General features: G+C 38.5%; 1 protein-coding gene across 2 annotated transcripts in view; it reads right to left on the bottom strand.

Annotated features, from left to right (window-relative positions):
- Positions 1 to 23135, bottom strand: part of LOC311278066 (somatomedin-B and thrombospondin type-1 domain-containing protein) — a 28321-nt gene extending 5186 nt beyond the window's left edge. Inside the window, exons 1-3 of one of the 2 annotated variants that reach the window (XM_084388647.1) lie at positions 22761 to 23135; positions 5908 to 6090; positions 1951 to 2041 (exon numbers count right to left, since the gene is read on the bottom strand). In XM_084388647.1, coding sequence (XP_084244773.1) covers positions 1951 to 2041; positions 5908 to 6090; positions 22761 to 22989 — 503 coding nt within the window. In that variant the 5' untranslated portion in view covers positions 22990 to 23135. Of the gene's footprint in view, positions 1 to 1950; positions 2042 to 5907; positions 6094 to 22760 lie in introns of both variants that reach the window. The other variant, XM_084388646.1, reaches the window with a different exon arrangement.
- Between the last annotated feature and the right edge of the window lie 3671 nt (positions 23136 to 26806).

The raw sequence follows: 26806 nt of genomic DNA, 5'->3' as shown, positions 1-26806 counted from the left end.
ACTCAGATGAACGTGACCGTCTTTTCACTGGAAGTCTTTTTTTTTTTAAATAAAATGTATACATGAATGAATAAGTTCTATAACATTCACATAGAAAATGAAAAGGCAGAATTTTTATTTCATGCGACTTTAAGGATTACACATCGACATGAATACAAACACAAATATCTTGATGATCCCTTTCTAGGGGTGTAACGATACCCTCATATCACGATACGATATTGCGATACTCAAAAGACATGAGGTAAAAGGTTAACAAAAAAATTTACTTTAAACTCTGACACTAAAACTCTGAAACAGGGTATCTGCACAATTTTTAAAGTCAAATTTAAGGCTTTTTAAGACCTTTTTAAGACCTGAAGAAATCAAAATTAATACCGTACATTAGGGGTGCGCAATATTGACAAAAATATGTCTAGATATTTTCAAAGTTTTGTTGATAATAATTAGATGATATTTTACTGATTGTGTTTTTGTACTGGTACCCTGGCTGGTTTAGGCCTGTTGTTGACAGCAGACTCACGAAGATATTCATATTTTGTAAATCAAAACTGGCATTAGCCTACTATATTTACACTTCATTTACAATTGCATAAATAAAGCTATTCAATATTTAAATATGAAATATTTATAATTTTAACGTTTTAATTAAATGATACTTTAAATATGAAACTAAAACCACCAGTAGGTGGCGGCACGTCACTGTCTTAATAAGCGAGTTGTTGGAGTCATTTATTCAACCGATTTGATCAAACGGCTGATTCATTCAGAAAAACAAGTGATTGTTCATTGAATCCTTAAAATGATTCGTTCAAAACACGGATTTCAGTTTCGGATAAATCATCGCGGTCTTTTGGACCACGGCTTCATTATGAAATTCTCGTCGGTTATATAAAGTGAAAATTGACAATATTGGGTCCAAAAAGTAACTCACAATGTTAACTTTGTTAATTTAACTGTTGTATAAAATAAATAGCACATTTGCAAGTGTGCACAGGAAAACGGCACTCTTGCTCATGTGATATTCTAATATAACATAATATGATATAAATATAAGACAAAAACTCATTTGGGGACATCTATAACTCCACACATCACGCAGAGAAAGTAAGCATGAGAGAAACGTGATGTCAGCTCGCACTCGCAGTGCCTCGTACATAGTTAAAACAATGATTACAATATCATCATAGTTCATAGACAATATCGCACACTCCTAAGCACATAAAGAATGAACTTACAAATTAACTGACATTTACTCGTTTTCTTCTCTCCTCTCGCGTGCAGGAGACAGGCGTAGGCTAATATGCTGCCGTAAGTGACGCGAATTGTCACGTGAACAAGCAAATCCACAAAGATAGAATTTAAAAAATAATACGTAGGCCTACGCTAATTAGATAGTTTTAATTTCGAAAGCATTTAGGATAAGTCTAATTCAAAGTGTCATCTAAAATTTAAGACCTTTCATAAGTAAAAATAAGACATTTTTAAAAATATATATATTTTTAAGACTTTTTATCGCCTTAAATTTAAAAAATCTAATTTAAGACCTTTTAAGACTTTTTAAGGATCCGCGGGGACCCTGTGAAAACTTTTTTCTCACACATCATTTTTATTTTGGGTGAACTATACACAATATATTGTCACTATCCACGATTCATATTGTTTCATTTTCACAAATATCTTGATGATACCTTTCTGTAAGTAGTTTTACGTTTAGTTATTCAATTATCCTTGGATCGTCAAAACACAGATATCCACTACATATCAGGTCTGTATGACTCCTTTCAATAATCCAAACAAATGGCAAATTCACCTTGTTCTAGATCTGAGGGTCACCGTAAGTCTAGACAACACTGTTGATGTCTAAACTCTCTGCACAACCTTCGGTTAAAGGCATGTGTTTGAATTATCTGTAAATGTTCTGTGTATTTGCAGTTCCATCGCTCTCACCTCTTCTTCTCCTCCTTCATAAGCATGTGCGGCCGTCTCCAAGGGTCCTTAAAGTTCCGCTTGAATGAGTCAGGCAGGATTTTGGCCACCTCTAAAGAGGAGGAAGAGATCAAGATAATGAAAGAGAGCAAATTAAACTCCTCCAGAGACGACGCACAGCACCAGAGCACAACACACACACACACACACACACACACACAGACGTGTATATTGTATTATACATACAGTTTTTATGAGCTTATATTGCTTGAAAGACACATTTATGGGATATTTGTATGCATTTGTGATTAAAATGGTTAAAAAAAAACTATCTAAAATAATTACGGGAGGGGGGAGGGAATATATTTGCCAACTTTAGTCTGTAGTCAAACGTCTTACTATGAGATCTCAGCTGAAATAACAATAATGCTGAACACATCTGCGCTCAAAGACACAGAGGTAGTAAAATGTCTCTGAAGGTGGAATGATTTAGTGCTGATATAATGCAATACCGATGTGGGAATTCTCATGCACTGACATTGACTTTTTCATCCCCTCTTTATCTCACCTTGGATCACACACATTGACACACTAGTTGTTTCAAAAACCTAGTGTGTTGTCTACATAGCATTTTAAGTAGGGATGCACCGATATAAAACTTTTGCCCGACAACCAATAATTCTTTATATTTGAAAGCCGATATCCGATCAACTGGCCGATAAATTGAAATCCAAATTTTTATATAATTTTTGAAAGCCTGATTACAAAAACAAAAGTCTCACCATTAAAAGCCATGTCCCAAACACACAATTATAATGATGTTCTCATTATAATTTTATGTAGCCGATATGACAGACTTGCTTCACCTTTTCAAAGTGATTTAAATCATATTTCAAAACCCTCCTGGTGAACAGTGCACATCTGAAGAGTCTCAGCTGAGGGAAATATTCCATTATTTATCAGCTTTAATATATCGGCCAAATTTTCTTATCGGGTTAATAATGATATATACATATTAGGGCTGGGGGAATTAACGCATTAATCTTTGCGATTCATTTGAGATGTTTAACGCATAAAAAAAAAAAAAACGCAATTGACGCAGCACCCTTTTTGTTGCCTCGTTTTAATGACTTCCTGTTGCGGCTGCTATTGAAAAGGCCGAAAATATGCCGTCCCGCCCCTCCGTGTTCGGCGATCAGGTTTCATTCTCGCTCCGTTCCGTGTGTGTGTGTGTTGGCGCGCTGCGCTCTCTGCTCAATGTTCCGCTTCGTGTTTGCGCTGCGCGTTCTGCTCTGTAGTTAACGGCCCAAACGCTCCAATCATGTACCGGTCACGCACTGGAAAAGCAAAGTCCGCTCAAATAACGTGAAATTTCTCAGTAGTAGACTTCTGTTTGCTGAGCTGGTATAGGCATGCTGGGCAACAATGGTAAAATTACCTGCTCTGATCACATGCTCTGGTAATAATAGCTTTGTATGACTATACTTTATTTAGATAATTAGTCAAAAAATAAATCTGTTAAATCTGAGTATGTTGCATAGAACTGAATGAAGAATAATATATTGATGTTTAATATTTTAATATAGGGCTATTTTCTGTCCAATTTGTGTTGACATTTTTCTTTTTTTCTCCTTTTTTTGTGTGTTGTTTAATTTAAAGGAGACATATCATGCTTTTAAATTGTTCCTTTTTACATATAAATCATACATTTGTAGTCTATATAAAGCGGAACTGCAATGCTTGGGTCTGAATTCTTCATTATTATAGCTCCACAGGCCCCTTTTCTACCCCTTTTCTGATGTGCGTCTGAGAGCAACTCGTTTTGGTGCGGTCTCTTTAAATACAATTGAGACACTTCATACCCCGCCCCCTCTCCAGGTTGCAGAGGTTCAACTCCACCCCGTTCGGCCATTTTTGTAGTTTGATAGCAGAGATACGATTATCTAGCGGCACAGAAACTTTTTATTCACACGTTATTAACAAAATGTCAACTACGGAAGACTTGTCCAGCCAGCCTTACATGTTCGAGCCAGAGTCGGAGCCGGAGCGAGATGAAAATGAAGACGACGAACCTGTAGAACAACGTCTTCATATGGATGTATCGCACTGGTGTGTACTGTATTTACACAAGCAACTTTGGTCTTCCAACCTTTTACCACCGTGTCGATTTATTTTGATTAATATGTGCGAGGGAGAGCGAGCAAGACAGCGTCCAGTTTGGAGACGGCGATGTCTTGTTTACACTTTCGCCTGGCTCTGAAGAGAGAGAGAGAGCGCGCGCGCGACCGGGTCTCTCTCTCTGCTCGTTCTTTCAGTTAAACATGCGCCCTTGTCACAAGCGCGGCAGTTTATCTACATTAGACGGTGTAATGAAGCGTGTGGGTTACTACATCCAACAACCGAACATTTTAACTTACCCTCTCGTAACTTCTGCATCCTTTAGCTTGGACTACAAAATTGCAGCGAGAAATAAAAATGGCGGATTGCTGGAAGTGTTGGGCCGGAAGTCAATGTCCTTATTTGGCAGTTCCGCTGCAAATACTGTGACGTAATAGTTCAAAAAACGTCATAGATAACAGAAAAATCGGAACAGGTTGAAAAATATGACCAAAACAGAATATAAGGATATCAACGAAGCACCTGAAGAGAATAATTTCATATTTTCTGTACTTCTAAACATTCCAAATATACAACAAAATGCATTTAAGGGCTAAAAAAGTGCATTTGGCATGATATGTCCCCTTTAATTAGTGATTTTACGTTTAAATATTGATGAGAACAAGTTTGGGGGAAATGCGATTAATTGCGATTAATCACAGCAAATTGTGCGATTAATTAGTTAATTTTTTTTTTATCGATTCCCAGCCCTAATACATATACATAAACATATATCTGCCGATAACGATATGGTGGCGATATATCGTGCAACCCTAATTTTAAGTAAGGGATAATGTCTTCCATCAGCCTGAAGGGGTTTATTTTGAGAGAACCACCGGCTGGATGTACATTATCCCGCTTATTACACGGCTACTTGCCACATAAGTAAATAATTAGACATGAAATATTGATCTGAGTTGAAATATATTATTATTAGGTCTTTAAACGCAAAGCTTCCACGGAGAGAGCGGTTGCAGCGCGGCAAGTTCAAACTATTAAAATTAAATAAAATTAAACTATTTTAAAATTGTACCTGTTTGTATCTCATAATCCAACAGTGTACAAAACAATAGTCACAAAATGGCAGCAGCTACGTTTGTATGAAACAAGGGAGAGCGAGTCCACGATACTGGATGGCATAATTAAATATTTGTACACAAAATATTGATTCGACTGAGTTTTAATATTTTATTAGCTCACCAAACGCAAAACTTCCATGAAGAAAAAACGTTCCTAGTGAGCGTATAGCGCTGCTGACTTCAGTGACCCGGATGAGCCTGCATTTCTGTTTTGAGCAGTTGTTATCTGGGAATAACTTAGATTTGACCAATCAGAATCAAGTATTCCACAGAGCCGTGTAATAAGGGATTATATGCATGCTCCCAATGCAAAGTTAGGTTTGATAATTCTGCTTTTTATTTAAATATATTCACAAATTATACTTGTTGCAGTTTCCGTTCACCACTACAGAAGTTACGACATCCACCTCTCAGACCCCCTGACATGAGGTCCAGTGCAGTTCGGATGTTGCCTTAGAAGTGAGCTGGGCTGAATCCGAAAGCGCCCCCTAAACCCTCATTCACTCTTCCCTACGTCAGTCCACTAATAAGGTTCACTTGAAGGAGTGACTGAAACGAGCGAGTTCATTCGGACAACCGTTGAGCAAAGCACTCGTTATTGCAGTGCATTGTGGGATTGAATGAGTGCACTCAATAGCGTTCACTATGGTTTCGGACACCACTACAAATGGCTGTCCCCTCAAATAACGCCCTATTTGAGGGTATAGGGGGGCGATTTCGTATTCAGCCCGAGTCTTATTACCTTTAGCTGCACTGCAGGCCTCAGTGTGCGAGAGACACCCTCTGCGCTGTTTGAGATCGGGACAGGGCGTGCCTCCGTTGCGTGGGGGTGTGGAGACCTGTCGGCTTCGCTCTGTAGTTCCCGTCCCACACACGGAGGAACAGGGAGACCAGGGACCCCACTGTCTGACTTCACAGTCTAAAGCTGCTGAGAGGAACAGGAGAGAGAGGAGCAGACATTTTCTTTAAATCGACCATATCATTTACATGCATTCAGTTATCAGCAGTGAAACGAGGGAATATTAAAGTATACTCTAACACCGTGTCCTAACCAGACGAGACGCGGTAAGATTCCAGCGACAAATAATGTGTCTGTCCACACTAGACGCGACGCGACTGCGAGATGCGTAAAAATCAATCAAAACCCACAGCCAATCAGAACAGTGTGTGGGCGGAGTCAGCCAATCAGAACAGCGTGTGGTCGGAGTTTTACCGTTTTAGAATCCATTCAGCCGAACTCCGGGTCTGACGGTACCACTTTTAGCATAGCTTAGCACAGATCATTGATTCTGATGAGTCCAGTAGCATTTCTTTCAAAATGACCAAAGAGTTTCAATATTTTTCCTATTTAAAACTTGACTCTTCTGTAGTTAAACCGTGTACTAAGATCGACGGAAAATGAAAAGTTGCGATTTTCTAAGCCTATATGGCTAGGAACTACTCTCATTCCTGCGTAATAATCAAGGAACTGTGCGGCTGTACCATGGGTGCAGCAGGCGTAATGATATGACGCAGCGCCTAAAAATAGTCCCCAGCTCGGTAACTTCTTCCAACGTGACCGGGACTAAGTTTGTCTAACCTATGAGACCTATTTTCAGGCGCTGCGTCATATCATTACGCCTGCTGCACTCATGGTACAGCCGCACAGTTCCTTGATTATTACGCTGGAATGAGAGTAGTTCCTAGCCATATAGGCTTAGAAAATCGCAACTTTTCATTTTCCGTCGATCTTAGTACACGGTTTAACTACAGAAGAGTCAAGTTTTAAATAGGAAAAATATTGAAACTCTTTGGTCATTTTGAAAGAAATGCTACTGGACTCATCAGAATCAATGATCTGTGCTAAGCTATGCTAAAAGTGGTACCGCCAGACCCGGAGTTCGGCTGAATGGATTCTAAAACGGTAAAACTCAACTGTTTAACTCTGGGGGAGATGTAAAATGAGCATATTTCCGAAAAAAGTGGAGTATCACTTTAAACATTATTCAAATACATAGGCTGAGTTACTAAAACAATCTTTGTCAAAGAATACACTTGTCGACGCGTTGCGTGTAGTTAGGACACGGTGTAAGAACAAATGTTTTGGATCAACAAAAAAATAATGCATCAATCTTTCTGAGTTATGACAACTGCAAATGAAACAACCAACATGGTACACTGACAGGGCTCGACATTCACGCTTGTCCAGGACGGGAAAGAGAATTTTACTTGCCCGACGGGACAAGCAGCCTGATTAAAACGTCAATAACAACAACAAAAAATAACTAGGGAATCACTAAAACGCGAGAATGACTGCGATCGATAGGCTGTATAATGTATAATATGCTGACGGTAAGGTTGCGCCTCTCGAGGAGAAATGGAAACAAATGCGCACAGGACACACAGAGACTCGTTTAACAATTCAAAACGTGGAGGTTTTTATATTTATAACACATGATAGAGTTAAGCAACATCACACTTCCTGAATACCATTGAAAATGTGACACTGATTTCATACAAAAGGTCAATAACAAGTAGTTCATTTTAAGTCACTTCCATTTTAGACACAAAACATTTACTGTTTTTGTTCTGATTCAGCAGCGAAAATAGTTCAGAACAAAGATCACAGCAGAACCACAGCGCTTTTCACAGCCGTGTTTCAGCATTTCAGACGAATCGGTTTAATTGAAGATTCAATGACCCATTTATAAACAACTGCCTTGTTCTTGAACGAATTAGCCGTTTGAACGAATCGTTTGAACGAATGTCTCAATGACTCGATTAAGACGGTCACTTGCCGCCACCTACTGGTAGTTTAGTTTCATGTTTAAAACTATAATTTTTCCCCAACATTTCTTATTTGTATTTTCAAAAATATGTTTAAAACAGTCTCTTAGCATTGTTTAATGCAGATATTATTTTTCAGCGTAATGCAAATTAATTATAGTGTCATATTCTAATTGAATTTATTGATCAAATCAAATTTGAGAATTTTTAATTAATTTTAAAATTTAAATTTATTAACAATATATAAATGAATCATATATTTAATAAGATTGTGGGGGGGGGCCTTTATAAAGTTTTTTAAAAAAGTCCTCAGGGTAAATATCACAAATATGCAGATTTAAATAAGTCAAAACTGGAAAATTGCTTCAGAATAAACTATATATATATATAAAAAAAATAATAATAATATATAAAAATCCTATTTTTTCCGGACAAGCAACTTTTTGTAATTGACCGTTTTACTTGTCCGAATGACAAACACACGACAAGGCTTAATGTTGAGCCCTGAACAAACTTAATTTGTTCATAATCATAAACATTTGTTCGTCACGGAGCTTGTTTTTTGCAATAATTCAAAAGCCGATGCAAAAATCCTATTGGTCCCAGTGTGATGATGACGACTTCCGGGTTGGCCTACAAAATTACATCATCACAGCGCCACTCTATTCTCCTTATCCAGCCCTAAGCAAAGCATGCTGGGAACTAGGAAACAACTGTCCAATTTCAAATGTTTAAGACAATTTAATTACAGTTACAGCAACTTAATAAAAAAAAAAAAATCAATTAACACAGAATTGTCAGTTAAAATGTATTGCAACCATGCATTTAATGTACACCGGCTCGCGTTAGAGTCTGTAACCGTACATCAGTGAGCAGCTGTGTGCAGTGCCATCACACACGACCTCACACTACACACAAACAGAGAAGAAAGCAAGCGACGTTGAGTCTAGATCTCAGTAACACAGCTGCGCTCTCATGTGGGGGTCAGAGGAACACAAGATCCCCGACCGCTTCACAAGTCTGAAGAGTATTCCTGTGGCACATCCCTAAAGTGGCTGCAGTGCTTGTGTCCTGTATTGAGGAGAAGGAATATCATTTAGGGTTAAGGTTCACTCATTATTACTACTATGAATCTCGAATAAACTAAAGCTCTTAAAGCACATCAATAACTAGGAGAAGTTAAATGTCTTGGTTGTCTCTCCATAACTGATGCTGACTTCACAACCGCTTACTACTCTTACTATTCCTGCCATAGAGAGATATGGTAAGAGTAGTAAGCTAGTATGTGGTGCCGAATTCAGCATGCGAGTAAATATCATAAAATAAGTGCGTTTGTTTTGTTTGTTTATTCCGAAAGATTGTGTTTTGCGTAATAAAGCTTTAAAAAAATGTTGCACTGTAAAAATATTTTTTATTTCCAAAGTTGTGAATAAAACAGATTGCAAGAAAATACTTGTCAGTCTTTAACGCTTTGCAATTTTCTGTTTAATTCAATGTGTTACTTGCCGTTTCATTTATTTGTGAAATGTACTAGCAATTTCTGAGTGAAAATTGTTTCCTACAGTGTACCATTAATCCAGCTAAAACAAGACGCTAATGGAGTGCTATGATTAGACTGGATACTATATGAAGAGCTCTTTGTCATGTCATTTTGCTGTGTACTGAACCCATTCACTGCTCCATCAACGTTTCATGCCGAATCGCTATATTTCCTTGTTTAAAATGTACTGCAAGATGCAGTTCCTTTCCAAACCGCGATAAGCGCCGAACCTATTTTTAGGTAAACGCGATACATCCTCTGGACTAATCAGAATTCTCTCTCTCACTCTCTCACCCTCAATTCGCCAGACGCTCAATTCGCCTCATTCGCGCGTCCGCGCCGCGCTAAACACCTCATTCGTGCCGCAGGACCTCCAGATGCGCGTAAACGCGTCTTTACATTGACTTAACATGAAAATCACTTTTTTCGCGTTGATGTGAACGCCACTTTTTGGAAAAAAACGCCACTTTTTGGAAAAAAAATATGGATTTATAGCGTTTTGAGAACATTTAAAAAAAAAAATTTATTTATCATCAACAATTTTGTTGTTTGATTTAATAATCATTGTTCAACATGTTCAGACTGAGCCAAAAAAACAAACATTTTAACAGGATAAATTGAATATTCACAAAATGTGTGGGTCTAGGTAAAAAATATAATTTTCCTGAAAACTATTTAAATGGATTTATATAGCGTTTTGGAAAAGAGCTCCTCATATGTTCCCAAAAAGCAGTTTTAGACCAAGTCTTTAGGATTATCTCTGTATATGTGACACATGCTCATGTTATCCACCAGAACATGCCAACCACACGAAAACACATGCAAGCAGGTGCTGTATGTGCACGTGCACACATCACTCACACACACACACACACACACACACACACACACACACACACACACACACACACCGTTCTCACAAATGTAGAGCACATGCAGACTGCAGCTGTAAACCACATAGAAATACTGATGTACAAAATACTGCACTAATATTATATAAAACAAAAACGCACATCAGTACACACTCAAGGAGCAAATAAAACCCAAAACTTAGCTAATTATAATAAATCAATGAATTTGTTTGCTTGCTCTGGACTGATGACGTGCACCCTAGAATCTTAAAAACTCTGTAAATCTAGTTTTTATTGCTGTTTACAGGCCCGTTTGACCCTCACAGCAGTAAATAATTCTGGGAAAAACAGTTTCATAACAGAAATCCAAAGCACATTTAAAGATGTACGACTCTCCCAGCCCTACAGACTTATGTAAACCATATCACATCTGTATAAATTTAAAGGGAAAGTCCACCCGAAAATGAACATTCTGTCATCATTTTCTTTCTTTTGCGGAAACATAAAAGAAGAAACGTGGAAGAATATTTGTAACCGAACAGACTCGGTTCCTATTGACTTCCATTATATTTTTGTCCATATAATTAAAGTCAGTGGGAACCGAAGCTCTTTGGTTACAAATATTCTTTCAAATTTCTTCTTTTATGTTCCGCAAAAGAAAGAAAATCATACAGGCAGTGTTTCCCACACATAGGCCCCGTCCACACTACTGCGTTTTCATTTAAAAACGGAGACCTTTTGCTACGTTTGCACCTCCCGTCCACACTAAAACGGCAAAAACGGAGACCCAAAACGGAGAAGTTTAGAAACGCTGCCGACCCGTTTTTCGTTTTGAATCTCCGGAGGGCGTTTTAGTGTGGACGGGTCAAAACGGAGGACTTTAGAAACGATGACGTAGTAGAGGCTCACGCTCGGCTCTATGATTGGGTGTCATCAGTCATGGCGTAGGCTATATCTTTTCTAGCAGCTGTTGTGCAAGTAAATTCTGCATTTTACAATGCTAACTGCCTACATGCGCCGGAGGCAAGCTATTATTCGAGCGATCTGTGACAATTCCCGGTAAAATAGTGACAATGTGACAATTCCCGTGTGCAACTGACAATTCCCGATAAAATAGTTTACGTTTGACAATTCCCGGTATCGACCGTGTACATGGAGCGTCGGTTTTGGGTTAACCCGGGAAGAACCAGCGCATGGTGGGATAATTTTATCAATGAAGTTGTGTTTACACTGGCTCGCGCATGCCCAGTGTTGGTGAATGGTCACGTGATCCGCGTTTTCAGTCGTTTTAATGTGGACGGAGATCAATTCTAATACGCAGCTAAAACGCTGGTGTGCACGGAGATCGTATTCGTTTTAATTCTCCGTTTCTAAACGAAAACGCAGTAGTGTGGACGGGGCCATAGACTAATTCGTGGCGGTGTGCCACAGAATCAACAGCGGCCGCCACATATTGCGTTTCGTTACTCTTTTTTTTTTACGCTATTTAAAACACGCAGTGTATTCGTTCAGCTGCATTTCCTTTCCCTGCTCTCCCTCCGTCTCTCTGTCACTCACTCGTCTCTCACACACACACACACACACACACACACACACACAGCCCCTCCCCTCCATGCACACTGCATCTGTCTCCATGAAAACGAGATCATCCGAGATCAACGAGATAAAAAAAATATGTTACATTCTGAATACAATGTTGTCAGTGTGTTAATGTTGGAGTCCCGACCCTTAGCAAACAATCGATTGCGCCTTCTTTAAGTAAGTTAACTAACGTTAGTCGCAAGTTTGCGGTAAAATGCAGTTGGGTTGTCGAGGTCAAAACACTGTATAAGCTGTGAATCAAATAAACTTATTATAAATAATATTATGTCATTTTTAGGGTGTTAAATGTGTTTTGGGCTGGGTGTGTGGATTTTGTAAAGGTGTGAACATTTTTTGATTAATATTTAATATAATAAAGTTCTGTGTAATGAATTATTAACGAAGGAATTATTTCGAACCAACCCAATTGGTTGAACCAAATATCAATTTATATCGAAATTGCTTTCTAATCTGTGGGAAACTCTACAGGTTTTGAATGTTTTAGTGCGAGTGAGTGGAGGTGGGGCTAATTTGCATATTCATAGAACCACGTATACTAAATGAGGCAAGGGTGTGGAGTTACATTCAAGATATTCAAGTCATTTTGGTGTTAAAAGATGAGTTTTAAGGGATAAAATGACTGACTACAGGGGGACTTTATCTGTATAATTATGTTGCCATTATTGTGATGATTCACTTGCAAAATCTAGTTGGGACATTTAACTTTTTTTTACATAGGAAAGTAAATCTACCTGTTAGCGTTACAGGTTTGACAACGCATAAAGTCATGCTGATCCATGAACACACACGAATCCCTCGTTGGGAATCACTGCTGTATTTCATTCATGTCGTTCTGACCTCACGGCTGGTTCGTTCTCATTCTTCTGTTCTTCCGCACCAGAGTGGCATATCTCAACACAATGAACGCAAACACACTCACAAACACACACCTCCATACAAAGGCCCTGTCAAATTCCCCACATTCCCCTGCATTAGTTCTGCAGACATGCCTCGTACCCTGTTCCCAGAAGCCTCCCCTCGCTCCGACCGTCACTGGTGGTCCTGAGGGCCGACAGATTTTAATTGACATTTTACATTTATGCATTTGGCATAATGTTAATGCACAAGCTTAATCTCTCTCACACTCTCTAAGGTCACCAAAGGTCACGAGTGTCCTGATCAAGTGATGCGTTTACCTACGATTGTTTAATATATGAATATGTAAATCAGAATGCTGAAGTGTTCAGACACAGTTACGTTTTCTTTTTAAATACTGGAACCAAATGATTTTCGTGACATTCGGGTCCATTAACGGGTTTTGAACACCTGCGTTCTTCAGACACTCTGGGCCCTTTTTTTAACGATCTGAAACGCAAGTATCAAGTGCGAAACGCAAGTGACTTTGTGGGCAAATCTAAAATGTGTTGGTCTGAAGTAGCTTCATTATTCATAGGTGTGGTTTGGGCGTAACGTGAAATAAACCAATCAGAGCGACATCTCACATTCCCTTTAAGAGCAGGTGTGCTTGTTCCATGGCGGATTGCTATTATAACGGCGGATTTGCCAGGAGCGGTTCACAGCCGAGGAGACCGACGTTCTCGTCAGGGCCGTAAAACACAGAGAAGTGACATTGGGGATGGAGAAACACACCCAAATTAGCTTCGGTTAAACAGGGGTATAATAATTTGGGTAAATGTGTAAGCTAGATTTATGCCTATTTTTTCACATCTTCATGGAGACAACAATGATTTCCCTCGTGTGTTAATATTTTTCCTTGTAATAATGTATGATTTGCAAAAATGAGAACTGCTGCATCTGTGTAGATGAGAGAATCAAAGTGTGTGTGCGTTGTGCACACGCTACATTGATTATGGCCAAGCATGCGCCCTTAAAATAGCATATGAATAACATCCGCAACGCGCCACTGACTTTAGACGAGGTTTCTCCTGGTCTGTGGCGGAATTGTTTTCTGAAACTGCAAAATAGCACCAGGGAACGTTTGCGCCGGAACACGCCTCCTCTTTTCGCTGAACCGCCCCCGGGAGCTCAAATGCATTTCCTAGTTTACCGGCGTGCGTCTGTGGAGGGAAAAGTCCGCTGTGCGCGGGTGCAGAATAGGAATGATTCATGCGTCGGTGTACAAAGTCAATTGCACTGGGTGCAAGATAGGGCCCTCCATGTGTTTCCAGTAACACTTTACAATAAGGTTCCATTTGTTAACATTAGTGAACAACATTAGTTTACATGAACTAACATTGAAAAATACTTCTAATGCATTAATTTCAACATTCACTGATATAGTATTACAAGCAAAAGTTGTATCTGTTAAAGTCCCCCTAGTGGTGAAAGTCCAGCTTTTAATTTTGTTTATATGTCTATGTGGTGTTTTTAATATGCTTTAAGACAAAGCATGTGCAAATTCATAAGTCGACACCATTGTTGAGTATTTTCTCCTTAAAACTGCAGTGAACCAAAGACAGTCTCAAAAACACGCTTTGAAATCGCTGGTGTTTCTGACGTCACAAACTACCTTGTAACCAATCAGATCAACGTTTTGGTAATCAAAGATTAGTTTTAAGGGATCCAATTATTGACTGCAGGGGGACTTTAATATTATTTAACGGACCTGATCTAAAATTAACTATCAATAAACAGTTGTATTTTTTAATTAGCGTTAACAAAGATTAATAAATACTGTAACAAATATATATTGCCCATTCATTGTTAATTAATGCTTTAGTTAATGAGACCTTATTGTAAAGTGTCACCAATCAACAAACCCAATGCACCTTTAACACAACTCCTGGTTGACCCAACGTGTTGTATAATACACGTAAAGTCAGACAAAATAGAAAGACAATACAAACAATACAGTAGATTAAGTTATACCTGGTTAAAAGCTATTGAAAATAACTGTTTTTCAAGAACTGTGGTTCCTATTAAGGAATCAGTCTAAAATAATCAGATTCATCAATGAACTAAAAGAATCATGAATGAATCCCTATTCCTAGACAAAATGTGGAGGAAAATATTACAGAAATCTCTCAAATATTTGATTGCCACACAAAAATGTTTTACGCAAAGCTGGCAGTGAAAACCAGAACAGTAAGAGTCTGCAAATGCACAACTGCACACAGACCGTGAAGAGCCAAAGCAACACACCTGCGCACGCATTCACGGTGTTAATTAACGACAGACTCGTCAGGAGATGATGTGTGAGGACAGAGAGGAGCCAGAGGAGGAACATGTGTTTTTCCTCAAGATGACACACCCATGAAATTAAAAGTGAAAAGGGCAGATATCCAGATCAGTCAGTCAGGTAACACACAACATGTACACCGGCGTGTTCCTGTTCATTGTTCACACACGCTCTTATAGGAAATGCATTGACGTCACTTTCCCGCGGGAACACACTCCCTCAGCCGGACGGAGTGACTGGAGTTAACAGGGGAAACTTTGAAAATGCGAGTAAAATAATCGATTATCCGTTTAAACTAAATGTTGGACTCGATATAAAGTTTCTTACAACTTACCAAAGATCCAGTGATCCGTGGATATTGACATGCAGCCGGGAATCGTGTTTCCTGACATTTATATTTATATGATTTCAACGCTGAGCAAATTTGCCAGTGAATGCTTTATATAAATACAATATAGGTCTAAATCCATGTGATCACTCATATCAATGTTATTTATATCATCATATCGTCCAGCCCTAAAACTTGAATAGTTTTTTTGTCAGTGTTTATTTAAAAACATCCAATTACGCAGAATATACGATGGTAAATATTTAATTGAATTGTCAATACAGTATATAGAGTGAGATTTTATCCCTAAATTCAGCATATTGACACAAAATCATAACTGCAAATCCACCTTTCTCTGCCTGGATCCAGTTGTTTCTGTGAATCGCAGCGAATCCATTTGCTTCTCTGTACTTTATCTTTCGGCAGTCTGTAAAAATATACCTCAGATTTCTTGTAAAATCTAGTTGTACAGTCAATCTCAAAGCTCTTTCCCGTTTTAGATGTGTTCTGTGTGTTTTTCACGGAAAACAAATTCTGCCACTCAGTGTGTGTGACCGCAGTCACTCCAGCCGACGGTGACGTCACACGCATACACACAGCATACACACAGCTCACAGCACTCGGGTGTTTACGAGGGCCACCAAACCCTCGGCAGATATTCCTCAGCATTCCTCCGGTTTCAGGAATCTGTCACAGAGACAAAAAACTCTGTCCTGAGACACATCAAACAGACTCGTGTCAACACACTAACCTCACAGCAAGGACAGCGCCGTATAAGCCACATCTTTCACCATCCATCAGAGTAAAATCAGTGACTACGTTTACATGCAGCCAATAACCCGTTCAAAACCGGGATATTAGCAATAACCCGGTCGCGCACGTCCATGTAAACACCGGCAAAAACCCGGATATGCTCATATCCCGGTTTTTAAAAACCCGGATATTACCCCTGGGGTACCCCTTTTCTAACCCGAATATTTGGTCATGTAAACGCGTATCGGCATATCCCCATCAAAAGGAACATTGATTTGTGTTCTGCGCATGTTCTATTCGCAAGGAATCTTGGGCTTTTGAGTAGAGACGGCGCATACAGAAACCCGCGTGCAGTATACCGGAAGTAAACAAGAAGTAGAGGTTAACATGGCGAGACGCAGCACAGCAACACACTTTTGGAGCGAGAAGGAAATCGCAAACAAAGGCGATCGCTATCTGCCCCGAACTATTCATTATCCGGGTGCTGCTGCTGTTGTTGTTGTCTTTGGATACAGGAAGAAGAATTGGAAATGACGCATATTGCGTCTTAAGGTTGTCCGTACGTCCTGACGCTAACCGTGCGTCGCCGTTTACATCGGGATATTGCAAATTCCATGTATACAGGAGTAACTCTCTCTGCTCACGCATGTAAACGGGTTATTCCGAATGTTTCAGAAACCCAAATAGTGACCCTAACCCGACCATAACCCGGATATTGGCTGCATGTAAACGTAGTCACTGTTCAAAACTGATCTCATAAGCATAATTCCTCTGCGGTTGGCTTGTCAGTAGCATGGTACTACAATATTGCGGTTATCGCCAGGGTCCGAAATTAACAAGCGCCAAATGCGGGTAGATTTTCCGTTTGGCGAGTAAATCTCAAAGGCTATCCGCCACACTGGCGGGTGAATGTTCATACCAAAATATGAAATATTCAGCGCACCCTTTTCGGATCGTGCGTACACCGCCGCTGGCCAGGCTGCTTCTGCTTTACACACCATGGCCTTTCTTTTCTCGAGAAAAGGAGGTTTGCAACGCAATACTCGATCCCCTATCTCTCAGGGAACCGAGGTTACACAAGTAACCGAGTACGTTCTGCCTTCCCTTCCACATGAGTCAGGTAACAAAACTGACAAAAAATTTTTTTTATTTCACCCCAATGATAGTAATATTTCATATATTTCTCTCATTTTGATCAATATATAGATTTTTTTTTTTATTCAACATAATACCTTATTATCTCAATTAAATGTACTGAAATGAATGTATATGTGACAAAAAAAGAGGCTGTTTATTATTTTGGCCGGTAAAAAACATGCTTGGCTGGTGGATTTTTTCATCTACCAGTCCCCGTGGCAGGTGAGCCAGAAAGTTAATTCCGGACCCTGGTTATCGCGACAGCCCTACCGTCACAGACAATATATAATGTGAGCCGGTCCTGTCTAAAACCAAACCCCTCCGGAACACAGTCGTTGTGCTGTAAATGACCCACAGCCTTGAACAACAGAATCTAGAGTCAGATAACAGCCGAGACTGGGAACAATTACTGGGAACATCAAGATCAGCTTTTAGATGAAACCTGCTCCAGACTCGAGAGAGAGAAAGGGGAAGAAATGGGTTTCTTTATACCTCTATTTCTGCACTGTCTCAAAACTGTGTGTTTGTTCAGTCCATGTGGCGGACGTGGCATCCTTCTTCGTGAAAAACACACTGCTGTATTTTCAAACACACACACTTTATAATACAACATATTATATTTTAGTAGGTAAATATTTCTTCTTTTTTTACAATGTGTTGTTGTATTATTATATCGGTGCATTTGTTTCCATTGTTATATTGGTCCAAACTCGGTTCTTTGATTATTTTTAATGAAACTTTACGGTTTTAATTCTTACATTAAAGATTTTGAATCATCTTTGCATCAATGGCTGTGTGGTTGATTGATATAACTTATTTATAGAAAATAAAACCGATATGAATTATTACCATCTAAGCCATTTCTGAGCAAATGCATGAATATTAAGATACATCAAATGTGGAAAAAGAAATCTGAAAAATACTAAGCTTTAGCAATATCACCCAGCCCATACACACCCAAACACACATATCCGCTTCAGGGTTCAGAGAGCTGTTTTTCTTTTAGAAAATATTTAGCATATTTGTTTTCCTCAGCTATATATATATCAAGTCTGCTGCTGAAACACACACACACACACACACACATGGCAGTAATCATGAGTAAGGGAGTGAATGTCTGAATGAATCAGATCAAGCTGTTATTTGGAGACATGTACAAACCACAACCAACCGAATCCCTGCCGTCCAGTCCAATATTACTCATAATAAAAACAATCCGCACAGCGACGATGCCGATGACCGATCACAAAGACAACAGTACACCTGCCAACAACATCCGGCTTGGACAGAGAATCAGAAGAATAGATAAGTGAACTGTTGACTTTATTTCAGCTCTCTGAAACGAAACAAGGGATGAAGTGTGCGCATTTTCAGAAGAATAACTTTTAACCTCTTAACGCTCTTTTTATTGCATCACATATTTTAGTAATCTAATCATCATAAATTAGGTATCATTTGAAAGCTTAAAAACTAAAAATTCATACGTTGTGAAATCGGACATTGCATTTACATGGAAACGGTACTTTAACCCTCTGGTGCCCTTCGCATGGCAGTCTAAAATGACCAAATTTCAATTAAATTAGTTCAATAATGCTTTTTATTTAATAATTTGTATTTTATATAAATACATTTTGGTACTAAATAGTTGGGATCCATTTACTACCTGTTAGGGTTAGGTTATTGCTGAAGAGAAAAACACATTGACAGTTATAGTTATAGAAGTTTATTATTATGAAATCAAAAAAAAAAAAAAAAAAAAAAAATTTAATTTTTATTTTCCAAAACATGTTTTTCTCTAAAACTGAGAAAATCAAAGCTATAAATCTAAACAAGCTGTGATCCAAATTTGAGGTTGATATCTCAAAAAATGAGCTTTCAGTAAGATTTTGTTTGTGCGCAGTACCAAACGCTTCCACTAGAGGAAATGCGTGTGAAAAAGTGTTCGTTACTGTGTTTAGTTTACTGTGTAGGAAGCCTCAGGACCACAGACTGTTAAAAAAAATACACGCAGAACTGACGTTGTTATGGCAACGGGCGTTTTTGTTTTCGACACGCGCGCTGTACGCGGTAAACCAATCACAACAGACTGAGCTGTCTGGCCAATCAGAGCAGAGTAGCTCACGGAAAGGAGGGATTTAGAGAGATTGATTCATCTGACGAGTCGTTTGAGAATCATTGAAAATGTTGGTGATGTTTTTTGACCTTTGATGCATGTAAACCTGTTGTAGGAGACGCCACAACAACATTAGGAAACTTTAAAATAGCATAATAGGGGCCCATTGTGATCCATTTACTACCTGTTAGGGTTAGGTTATTGCTGAAGAGAAAAACACACTGACAGTTATAGTTATAGAAGTTTAAAGTCGGCATGAAATCAAAATGGACCCTATTTACTTTGTTAGCGCATATTACTAGTCTTGTGGTAAACAATTAATCTGTGCAAGTTAAAACACAGAAAAAAATGTTTTGGCTTCGTAATCTTTAATCAAAATCTGAAAATGCCCCTCCCCTCTGCCTTGGAGGACCTTCCCTGATGACGTATGTTTGACGGCTTGGTTTGGGAAACGCTTAACCACTCCCCTCAAACCGTTAGTCTGTAATGAGCGAGAGATGGAGAGGAGGAGCACTAGAGTAAAACCCTGCCCTCTGTTCAATATTCCTTTTCACTGGGAAATACGTCACAGCACTGGAGAAAAGTCGTTTGCAACTTCCGGTTCACGCGGACTTTAAGTTTATTATTATGAAAAATGTGTAAAAAAAAACGATTTAAAATTTGTATATGAAATATATGTTTTTCTCTAAAACTGTGAGAAAATCAAAGCTATAAATCTAAACAAGCTGTGATCCAAATTTGAGGTTGATATCTCAAAAAATGAGCTTTCAGTAAGATTTTGTTTGTGCGCAGTACCAAACGCTTCCACTAGAGGAAATGCGTGTGAAAAAGTGAGAATATTTTTTTCAGGACAATTTTACCTTTTCGAATCATGTCCATGATGTGTATGTGTGTTCAAACAGCAAGTACCAAAACCTGGACCAAGTTTCGCACCATACCGATGAAGTAAAAAAAAATGTAAATCCAAACCGTATTATTTCTAAGTCAAAAAATGACGAACAGCACCAGAGGGTTAAAACCTTTTAGCAGGCTCCTCCCCCTAGTGGGCGTTGTCGTGCTTCATATTACACAATTGCTTCTAATCTTGACAAAACGCATATCGTTGGAAAGGTCTGAGACTCAAAGTTCCATATTTGCCGACTGTTTTGAGGTAGAAATGATATTATTGTGACAGAAATGTATTAATTTGAATGCATAAAAAAATAAAATAATGAAATGTGGGCGTCACCCGGTAAGCTATTTGAGATTGATAGGTAATAGGTAAGAGATTGATTCATCTGACGAGTCGTTTGAGAATCATTGAAAATGTTGGTGATGTTTTTTGACCTTTGATGCATGTAAACCTGTTGTAGGAGACGCCACAACAACATTAGGAAACTTTAGCATAATAGGGGCCCTTTAAAAAGAGACCAACCTTAGGTCTGTCTTCCAAAGCATTCACGAATTACATCCATCTATGCTATTATGGGTTAAACTTATGTCAAAACAAACTTATTTTTGTGAAATATTTTGCTTGTAATTGGTTTGTGCATCTTTCTTCTCAATAAATTCACACTCGCTTTGATGTGCTCTTTTCTAATGCAATAACATTCAGACATTTCTAAGTGTGAGTGAAGTGTTTTGGGGTCAAATCCTGTTGGACGTCGTGTTCTTTTAAAGTCTCAGTGACTCAGTTTTACAGCATAAACACAGACGATTGAGCAACTCTGAGCTCCTGAGAAGCTCAAGACCTCCTACAAAGTCAAAACAGAGAGATAAAAGCCTCTCGTCTTTACATTGCTTTGCCTTATATAGAGCAGAATGCTGCTCCTGCCATGGGCTGATGATGGGATGTACTGTTTATATACATACATACGGTGTATTTGAAGCTGTTTCTGAGTTCTGTTGAAGTAGATGAGAGACAGACAGATAATGATGGTTCACCAACACACATACTTCACTCATCACGTCACACCATTTACTCTGAGAAACCAGCTGTTTCTGAGCCGCTGATTGCTGTCAATACTCCATCAACCTCAATCCTTGAGAGTCTCTCTCTCTCAAAGCCAAATTTGAGAACATCCTTTGAACAAAATTATGACAGTATTTAAATTTTTTGTTGAATTATTCAATAGCAAGCAACTTCTGTCATCATTTATTCACCTTCATGTTGTTTAAAACATGCTTTTAGTCCTGTCAAATGCAAAAGGAGATGTTTAGCAGAATATCTAAGCGGGTCATAAAACACTTATTAATGTGATTAGTGCACTATATTCCCAATTTTCTGAAGTCATATGATGCTTTGTGTGAGAAACTGACCCACTGAAAATAATAATAATAATATATAATAATAATACAAGTGAAAATGTTTTTGTTTGCATACAGCAGGAAGTAAATAATTAAACAGTGCATGTGTCAAATGGACAAGTGTTATGATTCTTTTATAATCTTCAGTTTCAGCGTTTTTTGTTCTACAGCCGGGTTTCCCTAAACTTGATGAAAAGCTAATAATTAATTAAATCATAAAAATATAAAATTGAAATAAATACACTTTTGTAAATAAAAACACCTAATAAACTAAATAAATAGCATGTCACGTGACGATTAACAGATAACAAATGTGACGTTAAATTATTGAAATATTAACTCAAATATCAGGGGGTGTTTCAAGTAAATATGTCAAAGGGGGTCGGAGATTATTTTAAAAAAAGATTTATTTTTTTTAAGTTATAATTCTTTTTTTGTTTTTTTTTTATATGCTTTATTTGAACATTCAGTTTACAATGTGAAACAACAAAATTAGAAAACAACTATAAATATTAAGAATAACCGAAATATAAAGAATAGTAAAAGAAAACGGTCAGAACTAGATCGTAAAATTAACGAGAATGGGAAAAAAGAAAGAAAGAAAGAAAGAAAGAAAGAAAGAAAGAAAGAGGGCATTACTTTAATTAAAAGAAATTTAAACATTAATCAAGGTAAAAAGTGTGTAGGTTGTGCTATCTGTACATGTTCTGGGTGCTTTTGGGTGAAGAGAAGATGAAATTGTAATCAAGTAATGTTTTAGTAAAAATCTCGTGTAAAAAAAAAACAAAAAAAGAAATGGTTTACAATTAGAAAACTAAAAATCTACATAGGAAAATAATTAGCTTTATCATAAAGCAGGCATTTGAATCCGCTTTAAAAATAAATAAATAACAGTTTTGGGATTCATTGAGAAATTTTGCAAGATATTGCTTGAGATAAACCAACTAACTTAAAGTTGTAATTCGCGCACGTCGATCACCGCGGCGTGACGTCACGTGAAGCAGGTTAACGGCTCAAGTTGACGGTGTTTAACGGACTCACCTGAAATGTGGCACACGGATTGATAATCATCACAACAGTCCCCGCTCCTCTTGCAGTACGTGTCGCAGTAACACACGGTTCTCCTCGCACTCTTCTCCACACACTCGTTATTCCGTCCCGGACAGCATCTCGGTGTCGGTCTGTCCGCGCATCCCGCCTCACACACTCCGGACACACACATTACCAGCACAAACACCGCACAAACACGAGCTCCCATCATTATCATCATCACGACGCCTCAGAAAACGTATTCGGGCTTCCTTGCCGCTTAAAATAACTTTCTCACGAATCTGCGCACTTTCAGAAGAACAGAGTGAGCGTCGCGAGTCCAGTCGGCAGAAGTTCATCTGTGCTGAAGGTGCGCGCGCGCTGAGTGACTGACGCGCGTCTCGCGCACCGCCCCCTGCAGGACGCGCACGCAATCACACACATCAACATGGTGTCTAAACCCATAGAGAGGCCTAGAATAGATCATCAAACATGTCAAATGTTGGATTAGAAAGATGAATACACAGAAGTCTATGGTCTAAACCCATATAGAGGCCTAGAATAGATCATCAAACATGTCAAATGTTGGATTAGAAAGATGAATTCACTTATGGATATTTTTTGCACCCATATATCCTAAATATCTGGGGCATATTTGTTACCTTTGGGTTGTGGGTAAAATGCCGTCCTGATTGATTTGCAACTGGTTCTGGAGACCCTGCAAAACTAACACTTCTAATTCAATTCATCACTAAAGTCTGCATGAGCTGAACTGAGGGTCAGACATTTCGGCAACACTTTACAAGGTTCATTAGTTAACTATCTTAGTTAACATGAACTAAGAATTAACAATACTTCTACAGCATTTATCAAGTTAATATTCATTTCAACGTTTACTAACACATTATTAAAATCAAAGGTTGTATTTGTTAACATTAGTTAATGCACTCAGGGCCGGATTATCCATAGACGGGATTGGGCGAGTGCCCTGGGGCACCAGCCAATAGGGGGGCACCAAGTGATTAAGATAATGACTAGACTTTAAAATATTTTTCATGTTTTGTATATATATTATTTTGCTGGAAGAGATGCAGATACAAAATGAACAGTTAATGATACAATATATACAGAGAGAATATTAATTATATCCATAAAGAATTGACCGTTCGCAAAACCCCGCCCTCGAACGGTCCTCGTCCAATCCTAGCTCAGCAACTGTAACTAAGGAGAAAGACCCCCGTGACCGTCAAACATTGCGATTTTCATGCACCTGCAAGTCTGACACCAGGTACCCCAAAAGTTTATAGGGAGGGGTCGTTTTTTTCGCCTTTCCAAAGCCCAAGATCCAAGCGGAAAGATGCCGACAATGGATTAAGACAACCCCGACAACCTCACTCATGGGCGTCAGTTTGGTTTGAAATGTGCTGGGGACAGAGACGCATTCGGAAGTGCATTTTCAGAAGTGCTGGGAATAATGACGCATTATTTATTTTTTTCTCTTTCGCGCAGGTCATGTTTTGAAAGACGATGTCCTGTAGCTTACTAATGTAAATAAATAAAAATGTATACAAAAATGTGATGATGTCCAACTCGTTTTATGAATAAGAAAGCCTTAAGTTTTCAAAAAGCATTAGACATCTCTGACCCACTAATCTACTTCATAAGTACCATGCTGACAATGACATGACGTGGTTTAACAATGATTACCAAATTTCTCTCTCATATTGCTCCTCATAACCACTGAAAACGGTAAAAAAATCGAACCAAAATTCCAGGTTAAAGTTAAGGACGTTATCTGACATTAAGCGTTTCTGCTTCACATTTTCAGCAGGGCAGCGTGGGTTGTGGGTTGGGCTGTGGGTTGACTCCACACGGTTCTCATGGGGTTTATACTAACGTGAAAAAGCTTTACGTGGCTTAATGTACCTAAACAACGATCACCAAATTTCTCTCTCATATTGCTCCTCATAACCACTGAAAACTGTAAAAAAAAAAAAAAAATCGAACCCAAAGTCCAATTATTATGGACGTTAAGTTGGGGGGGGGGGGGGGGGGGGGGGGCACTTCAAATGTTGTCACCCAGGGGCACTACACGGTGTTAATCCGGGCCTGAATGCACTGTGAACTAACATGAACAAACAATGAACGGCTGAATTTTTATTAACTAACATTAACAAAGATTAATAAATACTGTTCATTGTTAATACATTAACTAATGCCAATTAATGAACCTTATTGTAAAGTGTTACCGACATGTCAAATGTGTCCGGTCTGACCTGAGATCAGCGCTCTGAGCTGTTATTACTACACAACATCTGTTTGTTTCCTCACTTCGGTAATGGGTGATGGACATGATAATTATATGATTATGGTGCGATTATGAAATGCCACCCACAGAGAGCGAGAACGAGCTGATACCAGCAGCTAATTCGTGTAACGGAGTCAGTTTGTCTGACAAAGATGGAAAAACATCACAAGTATCTGACAGAACACATAATAGAGAACAGATGGAACAGTGCGTTTGTGTTGCGAAAGCATTTGATGCTAATCTGTGTGAGTTCAGATAGTGCGAGGAACAAATAATTCAGGAACAACAAAGAGTAAGATAACAATAGTAAAAAAAAATAGAAATATCTGAAAAAAGCAAACCAAAAAAAATGTCTTGCTCTGTATTTTTAGATGCATTTACTTGAGATGGAAGATTACATGAGTCTTGTTTTCTGGGAAATTAAAAAAACATTGAATTAAGTTTATTTTTCTGACCCCACTGGCAGATATTGTTCTCATTTTAAGCACAAACTCGCTTCATTTTGATGCATTTTTCAGACTTAATATCTTCAGTCGTTTTGCATCTCCAGTAAATGCATCTTGACTTAAGAATCTTTAAGGAACGCGAGACAGAAAGCCTGATTGCAGAGAAACTGAGGTGAGACGGGTCACTCACTGAATGCCATTACTCGCGCATCAGAGCTCATGTATGCGCTCACTCATGTCCAGGACGGCACCGTAAAACATCTGCTGGTGGGAGTTCTCCTGTGACCAACAAAAGACAGATATACGTGACCACCTTAAGATATTCTTGGGATATCTAGTAAGAGATGTTTGATGTATACACGAAAGACAAGCTATATTATTTTGTCTGATAATAATAATTACCAAAAGGCTGATTTTATGAATCTGGAAAACTGATTCTGTGCCCATTAGATCTTGTGAACATGCTTGCATTGGGAGGATTGAGATGCATTAATAATGACAAATCTGAGATATTTGATAAAACCTGGGGACTATTGATGTAAGTGGGTTCATAGACGCCTGTTAACGCCAAAGTTATTAGTAATGGAGAGTAATGTGTCTTCTTAATGTTGTGCCTAAAGTTTTATTAGACTGACAATAGTCAGGATAATGCGCTTTATCTCTCTTTTTGAATTGTACGCAATCATTGTCGTCACTGTCATTTTTATGAGTCATAAGTGTATAGTAGATATTTTATACGCTATATATAGATTAAGTGACTATAACATTTACTAGTTGGTATCCTTCTGAAGCATTACCTGTCCAGTCAAGCATAATCTGTCTTTCTGCATTTGTCCCTCAAATGTTCTGTTGTTTTGTCATAGGTTATTGTATATAAAAAATATAAAAATAAAATAAAAATAAAAATCGTTTTTTTTTTCATCATCGTTATCGTTGATCTGTTTGTTGTGTGAAAAAGCAAAAATGTTCGAATAAAATGTTTAATTTAAATAAAAAAACCGATACGAGGTCTGAATCACAGCATGTGGTCAAACGTGTCGGTCATATTTGACTCTGAGATCTGGAGACTGAACAAGACTAGATGTGGTAAAACATGAGGGAGAGAGAAAGGGATTCCTTTCCATGTATCTAACAAAGAGCTATTGTAGCAGGACATAAAGAGACGAGGAATCTCTCAACAGTGTGTGTGTGTGTGTGTGTGTGTGTGTGTGTGTGTGTGAGACAGACAGGAGACAGAGACACTGGGAAGAAAGAACTCAAACAATCCTTCATTCTGCCACAGAGAATCTGCCGATACAGAACTA

Source organism: Rutilus rutilus, assembly GCF_951802725.1.
Source record: "Rutilus rutilus genome assembly, chromosome: 19".
In the NCBI taxonomy this organism is placed as follows: domain Eukaryota; kingdom Metazoa; phylum Chordata; class Actinopteri; order Cypriniformes; family Leuciscidae; genus Rutilus; species Rutilus rutilus.
Note: the sequence above shows the minus strand (reverse complement) of the source record. Positions and strands in the feature narration are given on the sequence as shown.